A 23,709-nucleotide genomic window follows, 5' to 3' on the forward strand; every position below is an offset into this window, starting at 1 on the left:
ATAAATATGCGCCATTCTAAACTGCATATTTGAACAAAAAAATGTGACAGTTATGGTAAGTTCACACGTAGTGTAAATACTGCGGATTTAACTAATTTTGTTGCGGAAAATCCGCAGCATAATAGAGTAGCAGCAAAGTGTATGAGATTTGAACAAATCTCCACACGCTGCGTATATGATAAGCGGAAACAACACTCAGAAATTGACTTTCTATGCGTTTTTTTTAATCCGCAGCATGTCAATTGTAATCAGAAAAAATAACAACAACAAAAAAATCTCATACTTGCGGGCCGGCCTCCTGGGATGATGTTTCATCCCATGTGACCGCTGCAGCCAATCACAATTTGGTGCGGTTTTTCGGCCGGAATTCCCTGTGGCAACCAGGGAGGATACGCTGTGTGCTTTTACGCAGCGTATCCATCCTGTGTGTTCTTACCCTAAGGCCATTTTCACACAGCAGTATATTGATTAGTATTTTGCATCAGTATTTGCAAGCCAAAACTAGAAGTGGGTCTAAACACCGAAGAGGTGTAAGGTCCTATTCACATGAGCATTTGGGTTCCATTCATTGGTTCCATTCACCCTTTCCGTCAGAGGAACCGATGAAATGGTGGTGTGGTTTTTCGGACGACATGTCCACTGCGGAAATCCTGCAGCAATAATAATAAAAAAAGTTATACTTATTCTGGCTGTAGTCATGGTGACACGTCCCTCTCTTCTGAGCATAGCCCAGCCACCTGGGATAACGCTGTAGTCCATGTGACCGCTGCAGCCTTTGATTGGCTGCAGCAGTCACATGGGATGAAACGTCATGCCAGGAGGAAGGGCTGCACTGAGAAAAGAGGATCACGTCGCTAGGACTACGGCAGGAGGTAAGTATAAGATTTTTTATTCATTTCAAATAAAAAATAGCTTTTTTTTTCGCTCACTCACTATTTTTGTGGTGGAATCACAGTGTTTTTGCTACAAAAGTCACAACACATGCCTCTTTTTTGCGGGTTTTACCTCCCCATTGAATTTAATGGTGAAAGCCAGACAGAAGAGCAGCGATTCCGCAACATAAATTGACATGCTGTGGCTTAAAAAAGGGCACCGCAAGTCAATTTGTGAATGTTTTTTTTTCGGCTTATTTTTTTCTGCTGTGTGTGGATGAGATTTATTCAAATCTCACCCGCACTGCTGCTACTGTATTACGCTGCGGATTTTCCGCAATTAAATATGTTGGAAAATCCGCAGTATTTGCACAACATGTGACCTGACCCTAAGAGTAGCACTTGGTGCATAACTGAAACCCTGTCCGCTTTTTCGACACACACAAAGGTAGGGCAGGAGCTTTATAAATACACCTCATAAACCATATTTTTTTTACTCATGCATGAGTAAGGTCTCATGCACATGACTGTAGCCATGTGCACGGCCGTGATTTTCGGGTCGGCCAGGGGCCGAGTGTAACCCGCAGGCCACCCGCAAATCGCGGGCCGTGCACATGGCTGTGTCCATTATTTCCTATGAGCCTGGACCGCAGAACACGGCCGTAATAAGACGTGCACGTTCTTTCTGAGGTCCAGGCTCCTGGGCCATGCACGGACCGTGGAAACCACGGTCGTGTGCATGGCCCCATACGAATGAATGGGGCCGCCATTCTCCCGTGGATTTTCGGGGGAATTGCGGCCGCAAAAGCACGTTCGTGTGCATGGGGCCTAAGTGGTTTAAGTCTCCCGAAATGCTGCGGTGGGGTGAGAAGGAATGAGGAGAAAGACTCAGCGTTCTCAGACGAGATGTGTCTTAGGGTATGTGCACACGTAGTGACCAAAAACGTCTGAAAATACAGAGCTGTTTTCAAGGGAAAACAGCCCCTGATTTTCAGAAGTTTTTTGAGCAACTCGCTTTTTTCGCGGCGTTTTTCGCGCCGTTTTCGCTGCGTTTTTTACGTCCGTTTTTGGAGCTGTTTTCATTGGAGTCTATGAGAAAACAGCTCCAAAAACGTCCAAAGAAGTGTCCTGCACTTCTTTTGACGAGGCTGTATTTTTACGCGTCGTCGTTTAAAACTGTCAAACGACGACACGTAAATGACAGGTCGTCTGCACAGTACGTCGGCAAACCCATTCAAATGAATGGGCAGATGTTTGCCGACGTATTGTAGCCCTATTTTCAGACGTAAAACGAGGCATAATACGCCTCGTTTACGTCTGAAAATAGGTCGTGTGAACCCAGCCTTAGGGTATGCGCACATACAAAATCAAAAACATTTGAAAATACGGAGCTGTTTTCAAGGGAAAACAGCTGCTGATTTTCAGAAGTTTTTTTTAGTAACGTTTTTTTAGCAACTCGTTTTTCGCTGCGTTTTTTACGGCCGTTTTTGGAGCTGTTTTTCTATAGAGTCAATGAAAAACGGCTCCAAAAACGGCTCAAGTATTGACATGCACTTCTTTTTCGCGGGCGTTTTGAAAAACTGCCGCGTAAAAACCGCCCCGTCGGAACAGATCGCCGTTTTTCCCATTGAAATCAATGGGCAGATGTTTGGAGGCATTCTGCTTCCGATTTTTCAGTCGTTTTTCGGGACGTTTACGGCCCGAAAAACGTCTGAAAACACTCCGTGTGAACATACCCTAACACGTACAAAGCTGGTATTCTTAGTATGATTTCATACAGTATTGGAGCCCAGGGTGTAACTCAATGCACAAGCCTACAGTTTCTAATAAGCCAGCATAATACTACACCATATTAACATGCTGGGCTTTATTTATAGAATCTAATAAAACAAATTGGAGGTGTTGCCCATAGGTTAATGTCACCGCTTTCATCTTCTAATCTTCAATATGCAATGGTCTGATAAAATCTATTTTTTTCTACTCAGCTGGAGGACACCAAGCCATCTTTTTTTTTTTCGAAGCTAATGACAAAGCAAACTCATTAACCTGGAAATTCCATGTTAAGTCTGATCTCCAAAATTTGGAAAGTATGCCCTTAAAAACATCTTTCCCTACATTACTCTACTTTTTACGTTCTGAGGTAAGTGCAAAGACTTTACATTATAGTGTTATCACTTAAAAAATGTGAGGAGATAAATTACATAATTAAAGGGGTATTCCCACTATAAACATGTATGGCTTATTGACAGGCTTAACTAGAATTAACTGGAATAGAGCCACCTCTTCATTTAGTCTGAGGCTGATGCGGCCACTGCTGGCCATCTTGCCTGGTAGAACAGGGGTCAGGGGACTCACATTCTTCCGATAGATCGGAGTCCCAGAGGTGTTACCTCAACCTATCAGACATTTATGGCATACACTGTGGACGTGGCACTGAATGTATTTAGTGCGTGAGAAAGCAAAGGTGAGTATAAACTGTCTGACTTCTCTTTGGGGAATCCAATTTTGTCTGACAGCCAGATTTCTACTTTTGTCGTTGCACATTTCTTGTGCGGTCACCAACTCTTCAGCATTGTTTAGCGTTTCATGCTCCAGAAGAGGTTAAAGGGTTTGCCTGTGAATATGCCATGAATGCTACTGATGGACAAACCCCTTTAAGCCATCTGCGGCAAGAAATTTAGTGGAATTGACCACTGCTAATTTTGTTTATATTGTTTAGATAAGTCATGAAGTTGATGCTGGTTTGATGGAGAAAGAAATACTCTGTGGTGAGATAAAGGAAAACCCAGTGGAGAGTCTTAGATGCTTATTAAATGACTTATACATCCCACTTTTACGTGCTCAAAAAGACTGGGGCTTCTGCAGCCAGGAGAACGTTGCTGGGTTTTTTTCAGGCCTGGAGAAATATGTTGCACTTATTGATGAAGCAGCCACCCTAACCGAATTGGAAAAACACCACATAACAGTAAGTAAAGACAGCAGCCAAATAAAGATTACCTTTAAACAACGCATTGCCAACGTTCCTCTTTGGGATGTTCCCTGCCTATTAGCTAAAGAGTCATTACCAGCTATTATTGACTATGTGGTGAACTTTTAACTATACCTATCTTGTACAATCATTGTGTGATTTGAAGTATGATATTAAGTAATACTAGGATTGCAATATGTTATATTAAATGCTTACTACTGTTTACTAAATAATCATATCAATTTCTTTGAGTCTTCTTCGATTTTTATCTTTGTGACTGGATAAGTGTTTTGTTGCAGATTTTGAAGAGACCTCAGAATACTGTAAGCCCTGACTTTCTACTCCAGAGATCTGCTGTTCTAGACCCAGAGATAGTCAGTGAAAATGAAATCCTTGTTTCTGAGTGGATAAAAAACATCGATCAGGTTTTGGTGGAAGCCATTGATGAAAGGTAATAGTGCTCTAGAAGCAGAAGTAGAGGCATTGAGGAATATTTTTTAAATATAGACATATTTTACTTTAATACCGTATTTTACTTTAATAATGTCACACATATTAAATTACAATATATGAGGTAAGCAAGTTTCACTTACCCCCCTTTATAACATCCATATGTTCTGATAGGGCACGTAGAAAGGAGTTGTCTTGTTAAGACAACCCGTTTAAAGGGATTTTCCTATAATATAGTGATATCCATTGTTTTCAGTGAACAAGTGACCAATCATGTACAGTCATTTCCCCAAAATCAGAGCCATTTAATTATCAATATTAGTAGTGTTGATGGACCTCCACCTTTGTGACACTATTTACTATATCTTTAAAGTGTACCATACAGAGATCCTTTGAAATGCTACTAACATTTACCGAAGAGAACTCTAGTTTATCAGTTAAAGGGGTTTTCCCACAACAGCAAGTGATGGCATATTACTAAGTAATATAATAATATACTATTACTTTCTAATTGGTGGGGGTCCAACTGGCAAGATTCTCACCATCCTCAGAATGACGGGGCCACAGCGCTACTTAACGCCTAAAAGACCAGACCTATTTGGGCTTTAAAGAGACTCTGTCACCACATTATAAGTGCCCTATCTTCTACATAATCTGAAGGGCGCTGTAATCTATATTACAGGAGTATTTTCTATTTACAAAAACGATTACATTTGACAAAGTTATGACCTATTTTCGATTCATGCTAATGACTTTCTTAATGCCCAACTGGCAAGGGGTCAAAACATTTAAACAAAAATCATGGTGGTGGTGGCCAACTCCTTTAAAGAGGCTGTGTGACCACATTATAAGTGCCCTATCCTCTAGATAATGTGATCGGCGCTGTAATGTAGATTTCAGCAGGGTTTTTTATTTAGAAAAATGATTAATTTTGACCAAGTTGTGACCTATTTTAGATTTATGCTAATGACTTTCTTAATGCCCAACTGGAAGTGATATTGTAATGACGGGGTAGGAAGACAGACAGGTGAGCCCTAATCTACCCACCACTCAGTCCCTGCCTACTTGCACGGCCTGTCCTAGGCGACGGCGTACAACTGGGCGACGGTCCCTACGCTCAATATGTGCACGACAGACAAACAGACAAGGGTACACAGAAGCTAAGGGAAATGGGGAAGTTGCCCACAGCAAGACCGTGAGCAACAAGAGTAGTGAACGAGCCGAGTCAAACCAGGAGTGTACGAGGTACCAAACGCAGAGCAGGAGTGTAGTCAGTAAAGCCAGGGTCAAAATGAAGCAAGGTCAATAATGATAGCAGGAGCAGCAGAGCCAGGAAACAGGAAAGAATCACAGGCAGAGACAAGCAGAAAATGAAGGTATAAATAGACCGAGGGCGGGAGCTAGAACCGTCTGGCCAGGCTGTGATAGATTCTCCGACTCCTGAGCCTATCAGCCTGAGTGGTAGCAGATCGAGTCACTCTAGCAGACTTAGGAGCAGGTGCAGACTGATTAACCACGGGCGTCGACACAGAAGCTGTGTCTGCCAGATCCTTTACAGTACCTCCCCCTTTTATGAGGGGCCACTGGACCCTTTCTGGGTGGACCTGGCTTATTGGGGAACCAAAGATGGAACCTCCTAAGCAATACCCCAGCGTGAACATCCCGGGCGGGTACCCAAGTCCTCTCCTCAGGCCCGTATCCTCGCCAATGGACCAGGTACTGGAGGGAGCCTTGGACTATCCTGCTGTCCACAATCTTGGCCACCTTGAATTCTACCCCTTCAGGGGTGAGAACAGGGACCGGAGGTTTCCTCGAGGTAGCCAAGGACGGGGAGCAGCGTTTCAGGAGGGAGGCATAAAACACGTAGTGTATTCGAAAAGACGGGGGGAACTCCAGTCAGAAGGAGACAGGGTTAAGGACCTCAATGACCTTGTACGGCCCTATATACGGGGGAGCAAATTTTTTGGACGGGACTTTAAGGCGCTAATTTTTTGAAGACAGCCACACCAGATCCCCGACCAGAAACAAGGGGTTAGTAGAACGTCTTCTATCTGCCTGAGTCTTTTGTATGCTCTGGGACACCTCTAGGTTCTTCTGAACCTGGGCCCAGACTGTGCACAGTTCCCGATGAACGACATCTACCTCGGGATTGTTGGAACCACCAGGTGAAACGGAGGAGAACCGTGGATTAAATACAAAATTACAGAAAAAGGGGGAGACCCCTGACGAGTTACTGACCCGGTTATTAAGGGAAAATTCGGCGAGGGAAATTAAGAAGACCCAATCATATTGACAGTCAGAGATAAAACACCTTAAATATTGTTCTAGAGACTAATTAGTCCTCTCGGTTTGGCCATTAGTTTCAGGATGGAAGGCCGAGGAGAAGGACAGATCAATCTCCAACTTTTTACAGAAAGCTCTCCAAAAACAATGAAACAAATTGTACCCCTCTGTCAGAAACTATATTGACAAGAACCCCATGGAGACACAGGATGTGTTTGACAAACAAGGTAGCTAACGTCTTAGCATTGGGTAGTTTCTGGAGGGGCACAAAGTGGCACATCTTACTGAAGCGGTCTACTAAAACCCACACAACCGACTTGCCTTGAGATGGAGGCAGATCGGTGATAAAATCCATGGAGATATGGGTCCAAGGTCTCTGGGGAATGGGCAAAGAACATAGAAAGCCCGCTGGTCGGGACTTGGGAGTCTTGGACCTAGCACAAATTTCACAAGTGGCGACGTAGGCCTTAATGTCTTTAGGCAACCCAGGCCACCAATAGTTTCTGGTAATGAGGTCCTTGGTACCCAGGCTGCCTGGATGGCCAGATAGTGCAGAGTCATGATTTTCCCTGAGTACCCTTAGCCGGAATTGCAGGGGAACAAACAGCTTGTTCTCAGGAAGGTTCCCGGGAGCTGAACCTTGATCAGCCGCAATTTCTGAGACTAAGTCAGAATCAACAGAGGAAATGATTATACCTGGGGGCAAAACACAAGCAGGATCTTCCTCGGAAGGAGGACTGGCCATGAAGCTACGCGACAGTGCATGAGCTTTAATATTTTTAGACCCAGCCCTATAGTTGACCAAAAAGTTGAATCTAGTAAAAAACAACGCCCATCGAGCTTGTCTCGGGTTAAACCTCCGGGCAGATTCTAGGAAAACCAGATTCTTGTGGTCGGTAAGGACGGACCGTTACCTGGCGCCTAGCCCCCTCCAGGAAGTGGCGCCACTCTTCAAATGCCCATTTAATGGCTAAGAGTTTGCGGTTGCCAATGTCATAGTTACTCTCAGTGGGCGAGAACTTCCTGGAGAAGTAGGCACAGGGACGGAGATGGGTGAGGGACCTGGTACCCTGGGACAAGACAGCACCCACTCCCACCTCGGAGGCGTCAACCTCCACGATGAATGGCTCCATTTGGTTAGGCTGAATCAGCACTGGGGCCGAGATAAAGCACTTCTTAAGGACCTCAAAAGCCTGGACCGCCTCTGGAGGCCAGTGGAGGAGATCAGAACCTTTGCGAGTAAGATCTGTAAGAGGCTTAGCGATGACCGAGAAGTTAGCAATAAATCTCCTGTAATAATTAGCAAACCCCAGGAAGCACTGTAACGCCTTTAGGGAGGCAGGTTAGACCCATTCAGCCACAGCTTGAACCTTGGCAGGGTCCATGCGGAATTCATGAGGAGTGAGGAGTTGACCCAAAAATGGTATCTCCTGCACCCCAAACACACATTTTTCGGTTTTAGCAAAGAGTTTGTTTTCCCGAAGGGCCTGGAGCACCTTCCTGACATGCTCAATGTGGGAGGACCAGTCCTTGGAAAACACAAGTATGTCATCAAGGTACACTACAAGAAATACCCCCAGATAGTCTCTTAAAATCTCATTTATGAAATTCTGGAAGACCGCGGGAGCATTACACAACCCGAAAGGGCATGACGAGGTATTCGAAATGACCTTCGGGCGTGTTAAACGCAGTCTTCCACTCATCCCCCTCTCTGATGCGGATAAGGTTATAAGCCCCCCGAAGATCAAACTTAGAGAACCATTGGGCCCCCTGAACCTGATTGAAGAGATCATGAATCAAAGGAAGGGGATACTGGTTCCTTACAGTGACCTTATTCAAGTTTCGGTAATCGATGCACTGCCTAAGACCACCATTCTTCTTCCCTACGAAGAAGAAGCTAGCACCTACCGGAGAAGTAGAGGGGCGAATGTAACCCTTGGCCAGGCATTCCTGGATATACTCTCTCATGGCTTGACGTTCGGGACAAGAGAGATTAAATATCCTACCCTTAGGGAGCTTAGCTCCTGGTACCAAATCGATTGCGCAATCGTATTCTCTATGAGGAGGTAACACTTCGGAGGCCTTTTTAGAAAAAACATCAGCGAAGTCCTCAATAAACTCAGGTAGAGTGTTCACCTCCTCAGGGAGAGAAATAAAATTAACAGAAAAACATGACGTCATGCATTCATTACCCCATTTGGTAAGATCCCCAGTATTCCAGTTAAACATGGGATTATGCATCTGCAACCAGGGAAGGCCTAAAACCAAATCGGACGATAATCCCTGCATCACCAGTACAGAGCACTGCTCCAAATGCACGGAGCCAACAAGGAGTTCAAAAACAGGGGTATGCTGCGTAAAAGAACCATTAGCAAGTGGAGTCGATACCCACTACCGGGACAGTTTTAGGCAAATCAATCAATGGCATAGCTAGAGACATAGCAAATTCCACAGACATAATATTAGCAGAAGACCCTGAATCCACGAAGGCACTGCCGGTAGCAGACCTACCCTGAAAAGAGACCTGAAAGGGAAGCAAGATCTTATTAGGTTTCATATTTACAGGAAATACCTGTGCGCTCAAGTGACCTCCCCGATGGTCACTTAGGCACGGAAGTTCTTCCGGCTGCTTATTCTTACGCCTAGGACAGTTGTTCACTTGATGCTTGTCATCCCCACAGTAGAAGCAGAGACCATTCTTCCTGCGAAGCTCTCTACGTTGTTGGCGAGACACGGAGGCCCCGAGTTGCATTGGTTCATCCGAGTTTTCCATGGAAGAACGAAGCAACGGAACCTCGGGAGCCATCATGGGGGATTTAGAGGAGAAAGCACAAAAACGTTCAAGTCGTTGTTCCCTGAGACGTCGGTCAAGACGTACTGCTAAAGCCATAACCTGAACTAGAGAGTCTGAAGAGGGATAGCTAACTAACAGGTCTTTCAGGGAGTTCGACAGACCCAATCTAAACTGGCACCTCAAGGCAGGGTCATTCCACCGAGAAGCTACAACCACTTCCTAAAGTCAGAACAGTACTCCTCAACGGGTCTCCTACCCTGACGTAAGGTCACCAGCTGACTCTCGGCAAAGGCAGTCTTGTCAGTCTCGTCATATATGAGCCCGAGAGCAGAAAAAAAAGATCAACAGAGGAAAGTTCAGGGGCGTCAGGAGCCAAGGAGAAGGCCCATTCTTGGGGCCCGTCCTGGAGCCGGGACATAATAATACCCACTCGCTGGCTAGCAGATCGAGTCACTCTATCAGACTTAGGAGCAGGTGCAGACTGATTAACCACAGGCGTCGACACAGAAGCTGTGTCTGGAAGATCCTTTACAGATATCTATTCACAATCCCGACACTTCAGTAACGATTGTGTGGGACTTAATGACCGCAAGCGTGATCTCGCGAGGTCACACTGTAAATGACAGCACAGCGTGATCTCGATGTGCTGTGCTGTAAGTCCCACACAAACGTTACCGAAGTGTCGGGTTTGTGAATAGACATCGCGTCCTGGCTGGGGGTGATGTCTATTCACTCTCAAGACACTTCAGTATCGTTAATGTGTGAGAAAGTGACAGCACATGTGCTGAGTACATGAATGTAGAGAAGTGTATGACGCTGATTGGTCAGCATCATACACTTCTCTTTACAACGCCCCCTTGGTCAAAAGCTAAAAAACGCCCAGTTGGGCATTAAGAAAGTCATTAGCATAAATCCAAAATAGGTCAAAATTGATCATTTTTCTAAATAAAAAATACTGCTGGAATTTACATTACAGCGTCGATCACATTATCTAGAAGATAGGGCACTTATAAAGTGGTGATGTGGTGACAGAGACTCTTTAAAGGAGTTGGGCAACACCACCATGATTTTTTTTTAATTATTTGATCCCTTGCCAGTTTTAGCCCTATTTTTCTGACATTAGTAATTGTATGTGGTAATAACTTTAGAATGCATTCCCCTATCCAAGTGATTTTGATGACATATTTTACTTTATGTTGGTGGTAAATTTTTGGCATTACCCATTGCGTTTATTCATTAAAAAATTCAACATTTACTGAAAATGTTGAAACATTTTCAATTTTCAAAATTTTAATTAGTCTGCTTGTAAGACAGATAGTCATACTACACAAGATAGTTGATACTTGACATTTACCATATGTCTACTTTATGTTGGCATAATTTTTTGAACATACATTTATTTTTCTAGGACATTACAAGGCTTTTAACCTTAGCAGCAATTTCTCACATTTTCAATAACATTTCCAAAACCAATTTTTTAGGGACGAGTAAAGTTCTGAACTGGCTTTGAGGGGCATATATAATAGGAAACCCCCATAAATTACCCCATTTTAGAAACGGTACCCTTCAAAATATTTAAAATTGCATCTAGAAACGTTGTTAACCCTTTTACAGGAATTAAAGCAACATGATAGTGAAATTAAAAATGAGATTTTTTTTAGCAGATTTTCCATTTGTATCCATTTTTTGTCTAACAAAGCAAGAGTTAACAACAAAACAAACAACTGTATTATTTACCCTGATTCTGCAGTTTGTATAAATACCCCATATGTGTGCCAGTTGACTCAAACACAGTCCTCAGAAATGAAGGAGCACCTTATGTATTTTACAACTTTGATTTTATTAGGATGTTTTTTTAGGCAGCATGTCACATTCTTTGAGCTCCTAAAGTAGCAGTACAAAGGAAACGCCCAAAAAATGACCCCTCAAGGAATTTATTTAGGGTTATAGTTATCGTTTTGACGCCACAGGTTTTACATAAAAGTTATTAACACTGGGCAGTGAAAATGAGAAATTGAAATTTTTCCACTAAAACTTCACTTTTGCTCCATATTCTAATTTCAATAAGAAGTAGTAGGAGAAAAAACACCCCACAATTTGTTACGCTCTCTCTCCTGAACATGGAAATACCCCATATGTGGTTGTAAACTGCTCTATTGGAACACGGCGACACTTTTTGTCTTTGGAGCAAAGATTTTGCTAGAATGGTTTTAGTCTGCCATGTTGCATTTTCAGAGACCGTGAGGTATCAATACAGTGAAAACCCCCAAAAATGATGCCGTTTTGGAATCTACACCCATAAAGGAATTAATCTAGTCCCTACAGGTGTTTGCTCCATGAAAAATGAAAAATCACATTTTCTTCAATCATATGTGGTTTTAGTCCCAATTTCCCAAGGCTTAATAGGAGAAATAGCTTGACAAATGTTTGTACACAATTTCTACCGAGTACGGCAACACCCCATATGTGGATGTGAACTGGTGTTTAGGCACACGGTAGGGCTCAGGAGAGAAAGAGCACTATGCACATTTAAGGCCTACTATGGTGGTATTTATCACATTGTGCCATGATTACAGAGGATTTAAGGCAGGGGTCTCAAGCACGCAGCCCACGGGCTGCATGCGGCCCCTGGGGCTGTCATCTGCAGCCCGCGGGACACAGAGCCGCTACTACAGACTCTGCTCCGGGACTCTGGAATTCCCTGACATCGCTGTCCACAAATGGACAGTGTTGCAGGGTCTTCCCCAGAGCAGAGTCCCGGGCAGAGCGCTAGTATCGGCTCTGCTCGGGAACTCTGTGAAATTCCCTGACATCGGTGTCCATGTATGGACACACGATGTATGGGGCTTCCCCAGAGCTGGAGTCCCGGGAGGAGCGCTAGTATACGCTCTGCTCCGGGACTCTGCGGAATCTTCTGACATCGCTGTCCACATATAGAAAGGAAGAATTCTACAGTATTACAACCAAGATCATGTCACATGTAACTAGAAATGAATCCTCCCCTAAATTATCTCGTTCTTTTAAAATTTGCATTGTGTCTCTTATGTAAGATGGGAGGCTATGAACAAAAAATTGAAGTTCATTATATAGCCATTGGCTACATCTTTACATTTTTTGTGAACTATTTTAAAAAATAACAATAAAGGTTAATTTTTGGTGATTATTTTATCATCAAGAAGGGTGGATGAAGAATTAAAAAAAAAGAGAATGAAAAATTTAAAGAAGTGTGGTAAATTTTAAAACACTGAAGACACAATCCGGTATTTGTGGATAACATTTTGCACATATATCTTGTGTCCTTCCTGATGCCTTGTTTTGAGCACATCTTTTTTGGGGCCTCTGTTTTTTTTCAGTTGGGGGACCTTCTGTGATGAAATGTTGGCTGGGAGCAATTCTACTGACATTGCTGCTAGATGTACTCCCCTCCACTTCCTGGTCAGCAAATAACAGGGAATTGATTACCCTTTCCTGAAATTGTAGGAACGTATTCCTACTGCCAACATATCTGTACAAAACAAAGGCATTGCATTTGTGTCAGGTGGACAGACAGCTTCTTATACCATACCTTTGTTTTGCGCATAGCGCTATATTATGTCTTGATGACTTGATCCGAAAGATCAACGCCACCCATAAATTTATTGTACTTGTAATGATGGGGGTAAGGAAACAGACAAGTGAGCCCTAATCTACCCGCCACTCAGTCCCTGCCTTCTTGCAACGACCCGCCCTAGGCGACATGGTACAACTGGGCGACGGTCCCTACGCTCAATAAGTGCCCGACAGACAAACAGACAAGGGTACACAGAAGCAAGGGAAAAGGGGCAGTTGCCCACGGCAACACCGCGAGCAACAAGAGTAGTGAATAAGCCGAGTCAAACCAGGAGTGTACGAGGTACCAAACGCAGAGCAGGAAAGTAGTCAGTAAGCCAGGGTCGATATGAAGCAGGGTCAAATGGTTAAAGAAGCTGCAGCAGGGCCAGGAAACAAAACAAGAATCACAAGCAAGGAGGAACAGGAAAGGCAGGTATAAATAGACAGAGGGCGGGAGCTAGCTCCATCTGGCCAGGCTGTGATAGGCTCTCCCACTCCTAAGCTTGCCATCCTGAGTGGTGGAAGATGGAGTCAGTCTCACAGACATAGAAGCAGGTGCAGCCTGATTACCTATGGGCGTGGAGACAGACGCTGTGCCTGGCAGATCCTTAACAGTACCCCCCCTTTTATGAGGGGCCACCGGACCCTTTCTAGATGGACCTGGTTTATTGGCGAAAGTAAGGTGGAACCTCCTGACAAATACGCCAGCGTGAACATCCCGGGCGGGTACCCAAGCCCTCTCCTCAGGCCCGTATCCTCTCCAATGGACCAGGTACTGGAGGGAGCCTTGGACCATCTTGCTGTCCACAATCTTGGCCACCTCGAATTCTACCCCCTCAGGGGTGAGAACGGGGACAGGAGGTTTCCTCGAGGGAGCCAAGGACAGGGAGCAGCGTTTAAGGAGGGAGGCATGAAACACGTCGTATACTCGAAAAGATGGGGGCAACTCCAGTCGGAAGGAGACAGGATTGAGGACTTCAATGACCTTGTACGGCCCTATAAACCGGGGAGCAAACTTCTTGGACGGGACTTTAAGGCGCAAGTTCTTAGACGATAGCCACACCAGATCCCCGACCATAAACAAGGGGTTAGCAGAACGTCTTCTATCTGCCTGAGTTGTTTGTATGCTCTGGGACGCCTCTAGGTTCTTCTGAACCTGGGCCCAGACTGTGCACAGTTCCCGATGAACGACCTCTACCTCGGGATTGTTGGAACTACCAGGTGAAACGGAGGAGAACCGTGGATTAAACCCAAAATTACAGAAGAAGGGGAGACCCCTGACACCTAGGACAGGTATTCACTTGATGCTTGTCATCCCCACAATAGAAGCAGAGACCATTCTTCCTGCGGAACTCTCTACGTTGTTGGGGGGACATGGAGGCCCCGAGTTGCATAGGTACCTCCGAGTCTTCCGTGGAAGAACGAAGCAACGGAACCTCGGGAGGCATCATGGGGGAGTCAGAGGAGAAAACACAAAACGTTCACGTTGTCGTTCCCTGAGACGTCGGTCAAGTCGTACCGCTAAAGCCATAACCTGGTCTAGGGAGTCAGAAGAGGGATAGCTAACTAGCAGGTCTTTCAGGGCGTTCGACAGACCCAACCTAAACTGGAACCTTAAGGCAGGGTCATTCCACCGAGACGCTATGCACCACTTCCTAAAGTCAGAGCAATACTCCTCAACAGGTCTCTTACCCTGACGTAAGGTCACCAGCTGACTCTCGGCAAAGGCAGTCCTGTCAGTCTCGTCATAAATGAGTCCGAGAGCAGAAAAGAAAAGATCAACGGAGGAAAGTTCAGGGGCGTCAGGAGCCAAGGAGAAGGCCCATTCTTGGGGCCCTTCCTGGAGCCGGGACATAGTTATACCCACCCGCTAGCTCTCAGAACCTGAGGAGTGGGGCTTTAAACGAAAATAGAGCCTATAACTCTCCCGAAAGGACAAAAAAATCTTCCGGTCCCCTGAGAACCGGTCAGGCAACTTGAGGTGGGGTTCAAGAGGTAAGGTGAGGGGCACTACCATGGTAGCATCAGGCTGGTTGACCCTCTGAGCCAGGGCCTGGACCTGTAGGGAGAGACCCTGCAGGGTAATAGTGTGAGGGACCAGGGTAGAGTAGATATATGGGCTTGTGATTATGTAATGATGGGGGTAAGGAAACAGACAAGTGAGCCCTAATCTACCCGCCACTCAGTCCCTGCCTACTTGCAACGACCCGCCCTAGGCGACGGGGTACAACTGGGCGACGGTCCCTACGCTCAATAAGTGCCCGACAGACAAACAGACAAGGGTACACAGAAGCAAGGGAAAAGGGGCAGTTGCCCACGGCAACACCGCGAGCAACAAGAGTGGTGAACGAGCTGAGTCAAACCAGGAGTGTACGAGGTACCAAACGCAGAGCAGGAGAGTAGTGAACAAGCCGAGTCAAACCAGGAGTGTACGAGGTACCAAACGCAGAGCAGGAGAGTAGTCAGTAAGCCAGGGTCGATATGAAGCAGGGTCAAATGGTTAAAGAAGCTGCAGCAGGGCCAGGAAACAAAACAAGAATCACAAGCAAGGAGGAACAGGAAAGGCAGGTATAAATAGACAGAGGGCGGGAGCTAGCTCCATCTGGCCAGGCTGTGATAGGCTCTCCCACTCCTAAGCTTGCCATCCTGAGTGGTGGAAGATGGAGTCAGTCTCACAGACATAGAAGCAGGTGCAGCCTGATTACCTATGGGCGTGGAGACAGACGCTGTGCCTGGCAGATCCTTAACAGTACTCCTGTATGCTCAGAGGTTTGATTGGGTGGTGAACCTGCATACAGGGACAAGGCTAATGCTGCCATCATAAATGGTGGTCAGAATCAGGACGTGTCTTTTGTCTCTGTATCTAAGGAGCAGCAGGTCTTCTTTGCAGACGGCCATGCTCTATGCCACCCTTAACGACTGTCCCAGCAGAGTTTTGGGGAGGCCTTTCTGGTTTTTCTGGATTTTGCACAGGGCAATATGGATCGGGATGCAAGTACTTTGAGCAAAGGAACACTATTATAGAAATTATCCATATATAAATGGTACCCTTTGCCAAGCAGTGGATGCACAAGGTCCCATACAATCTTCCCTCTGACTCCTAGGAAGAGGGGGGCATTCAGGGGGATCAATTTTAGAGTACTTTCCCTTGTAAAGATTTTGTACAATTTAATACCGTATCGGGCCCTTTTGTTTAGAAGGTACTGCATTCCCTTAAAACAAACAAGGGATTCATCCACCTCAATATTCTGTGTAGGGGTATAGTGTTGGGAAAATTCCTGACAATAATCATTAATTATTGGCCTTGATTTGAAGAGCCAGTCAAAATTTGGAGCATCTGCTGCAACTGTTATTAAAATGCAGGAATTTAATTATCGCCTCAAAGTGTGTCCTGCTCATTATTCTCATTATTCTCTGCAGCTTCCAGTGACAACTCGGGCATAGCAGGACCTGCGACCCCTCGGCGCCGACTGGGGGTTGAGAGTCAGTGTCGTTAGATACGTAATCAGATGAAAGCGCAAACTGTGTTTCACCTTCACTTGCTGAGTCCGTATCTGAACATAAGATTTTGCATGCCTCATCAGCAGTGTAAGGCCTTTGGACCATATTTTTTTTAAACAGTACAGGAGCAACTGGCCACATTTATATATATATATATATATATATATATATATAACATATATACGCTGATCCCTACTGAACAATGGGAGCAGAGCGTCCACCAGTGACCTTGCTGTATTTGAAAGTGGGGATACCCTACATACTCACCAAATTCTAGATGAGAGGTGTCATTGCTACCTAACAGGACCTCGGGCAGTGGGCATTCTAGGGGTATACAGCTTGGTACAGGTGATCACAGGTCTGGAGACACTGATCACTAGATGATGATGGTGGTGGTGGTTTAGCAGCTGGTGAGGGGGCTGATTGCCAGCTTTATTTTTTTATTTATAGTTATATACTGTATTACAGACGGCGTCTGGCTCTGTCAATCTCCGGGACACAAGTGAGCTTGATAGAGCAGGAGATGCCGTCTAAACACTCCTTCTGTGCTGTGATTGGCCAGTCAGTACAGACTGGCCTATTAGAGTGATCACCGGAACGGGACCATTCTGATTGGTCTCATGCTTGCATCGCCTGCCCGGCAACTCTGCTTTAGAGGTCGAGTTGCCAGTTCTGTCACTGTGTCGCTTTACAGAGTGACAGTTTAAAGTAAATGAATGGAATGGTAACACAAATTTGTCTATCAGTCCTAGACTTCACAAAGACTTTTTGTGAAATATAACTATTTCCTATAATAAACATGTCAGGAGAGGGAACAGATTTTCTATAAATCCAGTGACTCACCGGTGACGATTTCTGAGATTCTAGTAGTTTTTTTTCTCTTTTATTCTCCATCCGGTCCAGACTTCATGACAACTTCTCCCGGCCATGACCCATTTCTGCAGAATTTGCCGCTCAGATGTCTTCGGCTCTTCACTTTTCCACCATTTCCACACCTATGAACAAAGATTAAATTCTATGCCCCTAAATATAATAGCACCATACACTAGGCCCCTAAATAAAACAGAACCAAACATTGTGCCCCTGAATATAATTGTGTCAAACACTGTAAAGCACCACATACACAGTGCCCCCTGTTGATAGCGCCACACACAGCCCTCTGTAGATAGCGCCACACACAGCCCCCTGTAGAAAGCGCCACACACAGCCCCCTGTAGATAGCATCACACAAAGCACCTGTAGATGGCGCCACACACCGTCCCTGTAGATAGCATCATACACACCACCCTATAGATAGCGCCACACACCCCCCTGTAGATAGCGCCACACACCACCCTGCAGAGAGCGCCACACACAGCCCCTGTAAATAGCTCCACACAGCCCCCTGTAAATTGCACCACACAGCTCCCCTGTAGGTAGCACAACACAGTCCTCCTGTAGATAGCGACACACAGCCCCCCTGTAGATAGCGCCACACAGCCCCCCTGTAGATAGTGCCCCACACCCCCTCTTTAGATAGTGCCACACACAGCCCCCTGTAGATAGCAGCACACACACAGCCCCGCTGTAGATAGTGCCCCACATAGCCCCCCTATAGATAGCGCTACACCCCATCCTATAGATAGTGGCACACACAACCCCCTGTAGATAGCGCCATACACAGTCCCCTGTAGATCGCGCCACACAAAGCCACCGGTAGATATTTTTTTTGATATGTGCGGACGTTTATTGAAACGTTTATTGTTGGTCTAGATCAATATAGGTATTCATCATCGCCACATACAGCCCCCTGTAGATAGAACCACACAGCCCCCCCCCCCGTAAATAGAGCCACCGAGCCCTCTGGTAGATAGTAACACACACACCCCCTTGTAGATAGCGCCAAATAGCCCCCATCTGTAGATAGCATCACCCCCTTGTAGAAATCGCCACACAGACCCCTTGTAGAAATTGCCACACAGACCCCTTGTAGAATGCGCCACCCCCTGTAGCTAGTGCCACTCTTACCTGTCCTCGTTCCAGTGCCGCACTCTCCTCTGTTGATGCAGGCCTGGTCTCTTCTGACAGGCCGCATCCAGCGGAACAGCGCAAGTGGCGCGATGATGTCATTGCGCCAACGTCATGGCACCACCTGCATAAAAACAGTCTGAATGGTGGGCAAGGAATCCGACGGTTCCCGTGCCTTGCCAGTGATGTCAAATGTCCTTTGGACGTGGATACAATTGATAACAGGGGCCTTCATTTTTGTCGTGGGTGTTGACGCGATTTGTTGCAAAAACGTTGCAATATTGCGATGTGGTCTTTGGGCAGTCATGTGCCTCGGGTTTGGAGCCTCGGGCCCCGGGTGGCCACTCATAACAGAACTATGGGGATCCGCCACTGGGTCTCTGCTGTGTTACACAGCAGGGACCCAGCAGCAATGCTTGCGATCAGAAACATCTCTGATCGCAAGCATTTAATCCCTCAGATGCCGGAGTCAGATGTGACCATCGGTATCAGAGGGTTTTTTACTGCCCCTTTCACTTCGGGCCGGCCATCAGCTCCCGCGCAGCAAGGTCGCGGGAGCAGGTGTATTCCTATAGCAGCTGGGAGCCTTCTGAACACTCCCAGCCCTGCTATAGGATGCACTGATTTTGCCATGGACTGCAATATTGTGATATTGCAGTCTATGACATAAGCGATCTAATGATCGCAGGTTCAAGCCCAAAAAAATGTAATAGAAAGTGATCGAAATGCCAGACATTTCCCCAAAATAGTATTATTATAAACTACATATTTCCATGTACAAAAAAACGCCTTACACAGCTCTGTACACAGAAATATAAAAAAGTTACGGGGGTAACAATATGGCGATGCAAAAAATGTTTATTTTTTTTTTCGAACAGAATTTTTTTAAAGGTACTAAAACATAATGAAAACTATATAAATTTGGTATCACTGTGATTGTACTGACCAGCAGAATAAAGGTAATGTGTCATTTTCACCGTACAGTGAACACCGTAAAAATGAAAACCATAAGAAAATGGCGGAACAGCTGTTTTTTTCCAATTACTCCCCATTCTGATTTTTTTTCCAGCTTCCCAGTACATCACACATAATATTAAATAGTACCATCAGAACGTACAATTTATCCCGTAAAAATTAAGCTGTCATATGGCAGTGTCAACGAAAAAAACAAAAAAACAAAAGCGTAAAAATGAAAATAAGTCTAGTTCTGAAATGGTTAAAGCCACTTCGGAACTGAAGTGGTGCCTAAAAGCTTGGTTTTTGCAAATTGTGTTGCAAATTTGAGATACTGCTACTAAACTTAAAAGCCTAATAACGTTCTAAAAAAAATTTAATCAAAAAAATTATACCTATATAAATAAAGTAAATCTTATTTATATAAAATTGTGTGGTATCACTATCCATTTTAGAAGCAGAGAAATTCAAATGTAGGAAAGTGCTAATTTTTCAAAATTTTCCCTACATTGTAGTTTTCTTTTATTTTAGAAATAAGGAGAAAACATAGCGACCAAAATTTACCACTAACATTAAGTACAATGTGTCACTAAAAAAAATCTCAGAATTGATTGGATAAGTAAAAACATTCCAAAAATATTACCACATAAAGTAACACGTCATATTTGAAAAATGGGGCTGCGTCCTGAAGACCAAAATTGTCCGTGTCTTTAAGGAGTTAATAATTTTTTCACTGCCATACAATATTATTTTTTTGTCCCACTAGGGACTTGAAGTAGTGATCCTTTGATCGCTTGTATAATGCAGATAGGCAGACACTAAAGGCGCACCGCGATTGCGGTGCAGGGCACCGATTGCCTGACAGAGGGTGCCGCAGGATCGAAGGTCCTATACACATTGCGTCTTCCTACAGAAGGTAGGAGGTATATTTTTCCCCAGGCAGAGCAGTTGCTAATGGACTGCATGGCAGAGCGATTCTTCCTGTAGACTACGGCCCTGGGGTACCTCCTGAAATTTCTGTCCATATACTGTCTAGAAGGGGCGCCGCTGCAGTATATGGCTGATCTTGCTTCTCAGGCTATCCATGCTGCAATATTCTTTTTTGAGGCCTCCCTTTACTCAGCTCACTTTAATGCCCACGCATAATTTAATAGCATCCAACATTCTTTTTGGCTGAAATCTTGGGTGGCCCATCAGGCTTCCAAAAAAGCCCTACTTGCGCTTCCTTTTGTTGGGGGGCAGACTATTTTGAAAACTTTTGTACTAAAAATTTTTGGAGGCTACTGGCAGTAAAAGCTCTCTTCTGCCTCAGAACCGCCTGCGGCGTCCGCAACCTTTTCACCGTTCTCAGAGATTTCAGTATTTTCCTAACTCTTCCTCCCAGAGGTCATTCTCTTCACAAAGGCCATACAAGAGAACTAGCCACCTCAGCGATCCCAGATGCTTAGCTTCATGCCACCTAAACATTGCGCCCTAGGACCTAGAAGCCCTCCTTTGCTAAAACCTCTTCAGCCTGAAGGTGTTTTTCCACTTGTGTTGGCTGTCTGAATGGGGGTATGACTTCCTTCCTTTCAGGAGACATGACTCGCTTATGTAGACGATGCCTGGGTTTAGGAGGTGGTGTCGATGGGACACAAGTTAGAGTTATCGTCCCCTCCCCCAGGTTGTTTTTTTTCTGTCAATTCCGCCTCGCACACTGGATCAACCTTCTTCTTTTTGCCAGGCTGTTTGTCTCTTCTCCTAAAGAAAGTCTGAAGACTGAAGAGTTTCAAATCACTTCACAATCCCTAAAAAAGACAGTTTAGTTCTGGCCAGACCTGGATATGCAGAAGTTAAACCACTTTGTTCATGTTTGGAGATTTTGCATGGAATGCCTGAGGTTGATGTTCTTTTCTTCCATTGACACTCGCGATGCATACTTTCCATATCGCAGGGGCCCATCAACGCTTCCTAAGTTTCCTGATCGGTTCTCACCATTTTCAACAAGTCGAGCTCACCTTCAGGCTTGCCATTGCTCCACCAGTCTTCACCAAGATACTGGTGACTCTCATGGCGCTTTTCCGCACCTGGGGAGTCGCTGTCAGCCCTTACCTGGACGACCTCTTGGTGAAAGCCCCCTCCAGAAAGGACAATCTTTGCAGTCTCAACAATACTCTGGACACATTGGAGAGGTTCGGGTGGATCATCAAGGAGAAATTCTCCTAAGTCCCAATTCATAGCATGTAGTTTCAGGGAATTATCTTTAACACCAGGACAGCAAAGGTCCATATCCTGGTTGACAAGATCAAGACCATAAGAGCCGAGGTGGCTCTTTTTCGCCGGAGCCCTCCCTCTTCTTTTCACTTGCGAGTGCTCGGCAGGATGGTGTCGACTTTCGAGGCAGTTCCATATACGCAATTCCACTCTAGGCTCTCCAAAGGGTGATCCTCTCAGGCTGGGACTAGTCCTAGGACTCACTGAACAAGTTGATTCTCCTGCCCTCTCAGATTCTTCAGGATTTATGCTGGTAGGAGACCTCACCCACTATCACACTGGTTTGTCATCTCAACGGGTGCCACCTTATCCAGGTTGGATGCAGTTTTTGGACTCCACACGGTTCAAGGAACTTGGTCGCAGAAGTAGACATCCTTGCTGATCAATCTCCTGGAATTGAGGACAATCTTCCTGGCCCTCTCACATTGGACTCCTCTTCTACAGCATCACCTGGTCAGAGTCCAGACGGACAATTCCATGTCGGTTGCCTATCTTAACCACAAAGTCAGCACCAGGAGTCGAGCGGCTCTGTGGGAGTCCTCTCTGATCCTTCTATGGGAGGAGTGTCATAAATCAGCACAGTCCACGAACTGGGAGTGAACAATTTTGACGTAGATTTTCTCAGGAAAGAATAGATCTGAGAAAGTGGTTTCTTCATTCAGAAGTATCCCGTTAGGTTGCCAGAATTGGGGCACTTAGCGTCGACCTGAACTTCTTCCCAAGGTCTGCTATTCCATCCCACTTTACCTCAGCTGCCTTTAAAGGGGATGTGCCATCAATAGAAATGGCAATATATAAACTCAATATACATTATAGAGTAACTTTGTAAAGTATTGTTATGAAAAAAAATTCCCTCACAGAAATATGGTAATTATCTGCTTGTAATAGCACCCCCTGGTGTTCAAATGTATAGGTCTCTGAATGTGATTCTAGAGAATGTTAGATGTGCATGTACAGTACAATACAGTTAAAGAAACATATATTTAAGGCTAGACATATGCTTTACTTCTACATCTCATACCACACAGACTTCAAGCAGTAAGGCTACATTCACATGAGCGTGTCCAATTTGTGTGCGCAAAAATTGACCGTATTTCCTGCATTTCATGTCCGTGTGATATCAGTGTGCACGGAACGTGTGGCATCAGTGTGCTTTGAATGTGGCATCCGTTTTTCATGTCCGTGATTATCCTCTGCAAGCACTTCCTTTTTTTTGTCATCCGTGTGCTGTCAACAGCTGACGAGGGCTTATACCATGGTGCTGTGTCCACAATGAATACAACAAGAAAGCAATTTTAAAGAGAAAGGAATTTTAAAGAGGCTCTGTCACCACATTATAAGTGCCCTATCTCCTACATAATCTAATCAGCGCTATAATGTAGATAACAACAGTGTTTTTTTTATATTGAAAACGATCATTTTTGAGCAAGTTATGAGCAATTTTAGATTTATGCTAATTAGTTTTACTAACTGGGCATTGTACAGAGGAGTGTATGACGCTGACCAATCAGTGACCAATCAGCGTCATACACTTCCCATAGTTCCAGCCCAGCTTCTTTCACTGCACAATCACACTGTAACAATGGGCTGGAACAATGAGAAGTGTATGATGCTGATTGGTCACTGATTGGTCAGCGTCATACACTTCTGTTCACAACGCCCAGTTGGTAAAAATTAAAAACACGCCCAGTTGTATATTAAGAAACTAATTAGCATAAATCTAAAATTGCTCATAACTTGCTCAAAAATGATTGTTTTTCAAAATAACAACCACTGTTGTTATCTACATTACAGCGCCGATCAGATTATATAGGAGATAGGACACAATCTGGTGACAGAGCCTCTTTAAAATCTAGTTTTGTTTCACTATGGGGCTCGTTTACATAAACACGATCCTACAGTCTTTTTTTCTACCAGTGTAGTGCAAAAAAGCTCAGGGAAGCTGATGATAAAAACAAATTCTAATGGGGTCAGTTTTGGGTTCAGCTGAATGTAATGTTTCTCTGTCATTCTATGTATGCTAAAGAGGTGCACAT

General features: G+C 44.8%; 1 protein-coding gene across 1 annotated transcript in view; it reads left to right on the forward strand.

The window, feature by feature from the left end:
* Positions 1-23,709, forward strand: part of LOC142759653 (dynein axonemal heavy chain 5-like) — a 466,211-nt gene that overhangs the window by 1,167 nt on the left and 441,335 nt on the right. The window contains 3 exon segments of the mRNA XM_075862058.1: positions 2,858-3,012; positions 3,592-3,837; positions 4,140-4,291. Of these exon segments, the coding sequence (XP_075718173.1) occupies positions 2,858-3,012; positions 3,592-3,837; positions 4,140-4,291 (553 nt within the window).

Source organism: Rhinoderma darwinii, chromosome 4 (assembly GCF_050947455.1).
Source record: "Rhinoderma darwinii isolate aRhiDar2 chromosome 4, aRhiDar2.hap1, whole genome shotgun sequence".
Classification (NCBI taxonomy): Eukaryota; Metazoa; Chordata; class Amphibia; order Anura; family Rhinodermatidae; genus Rhinoderma; species Rhinoderma darwinii.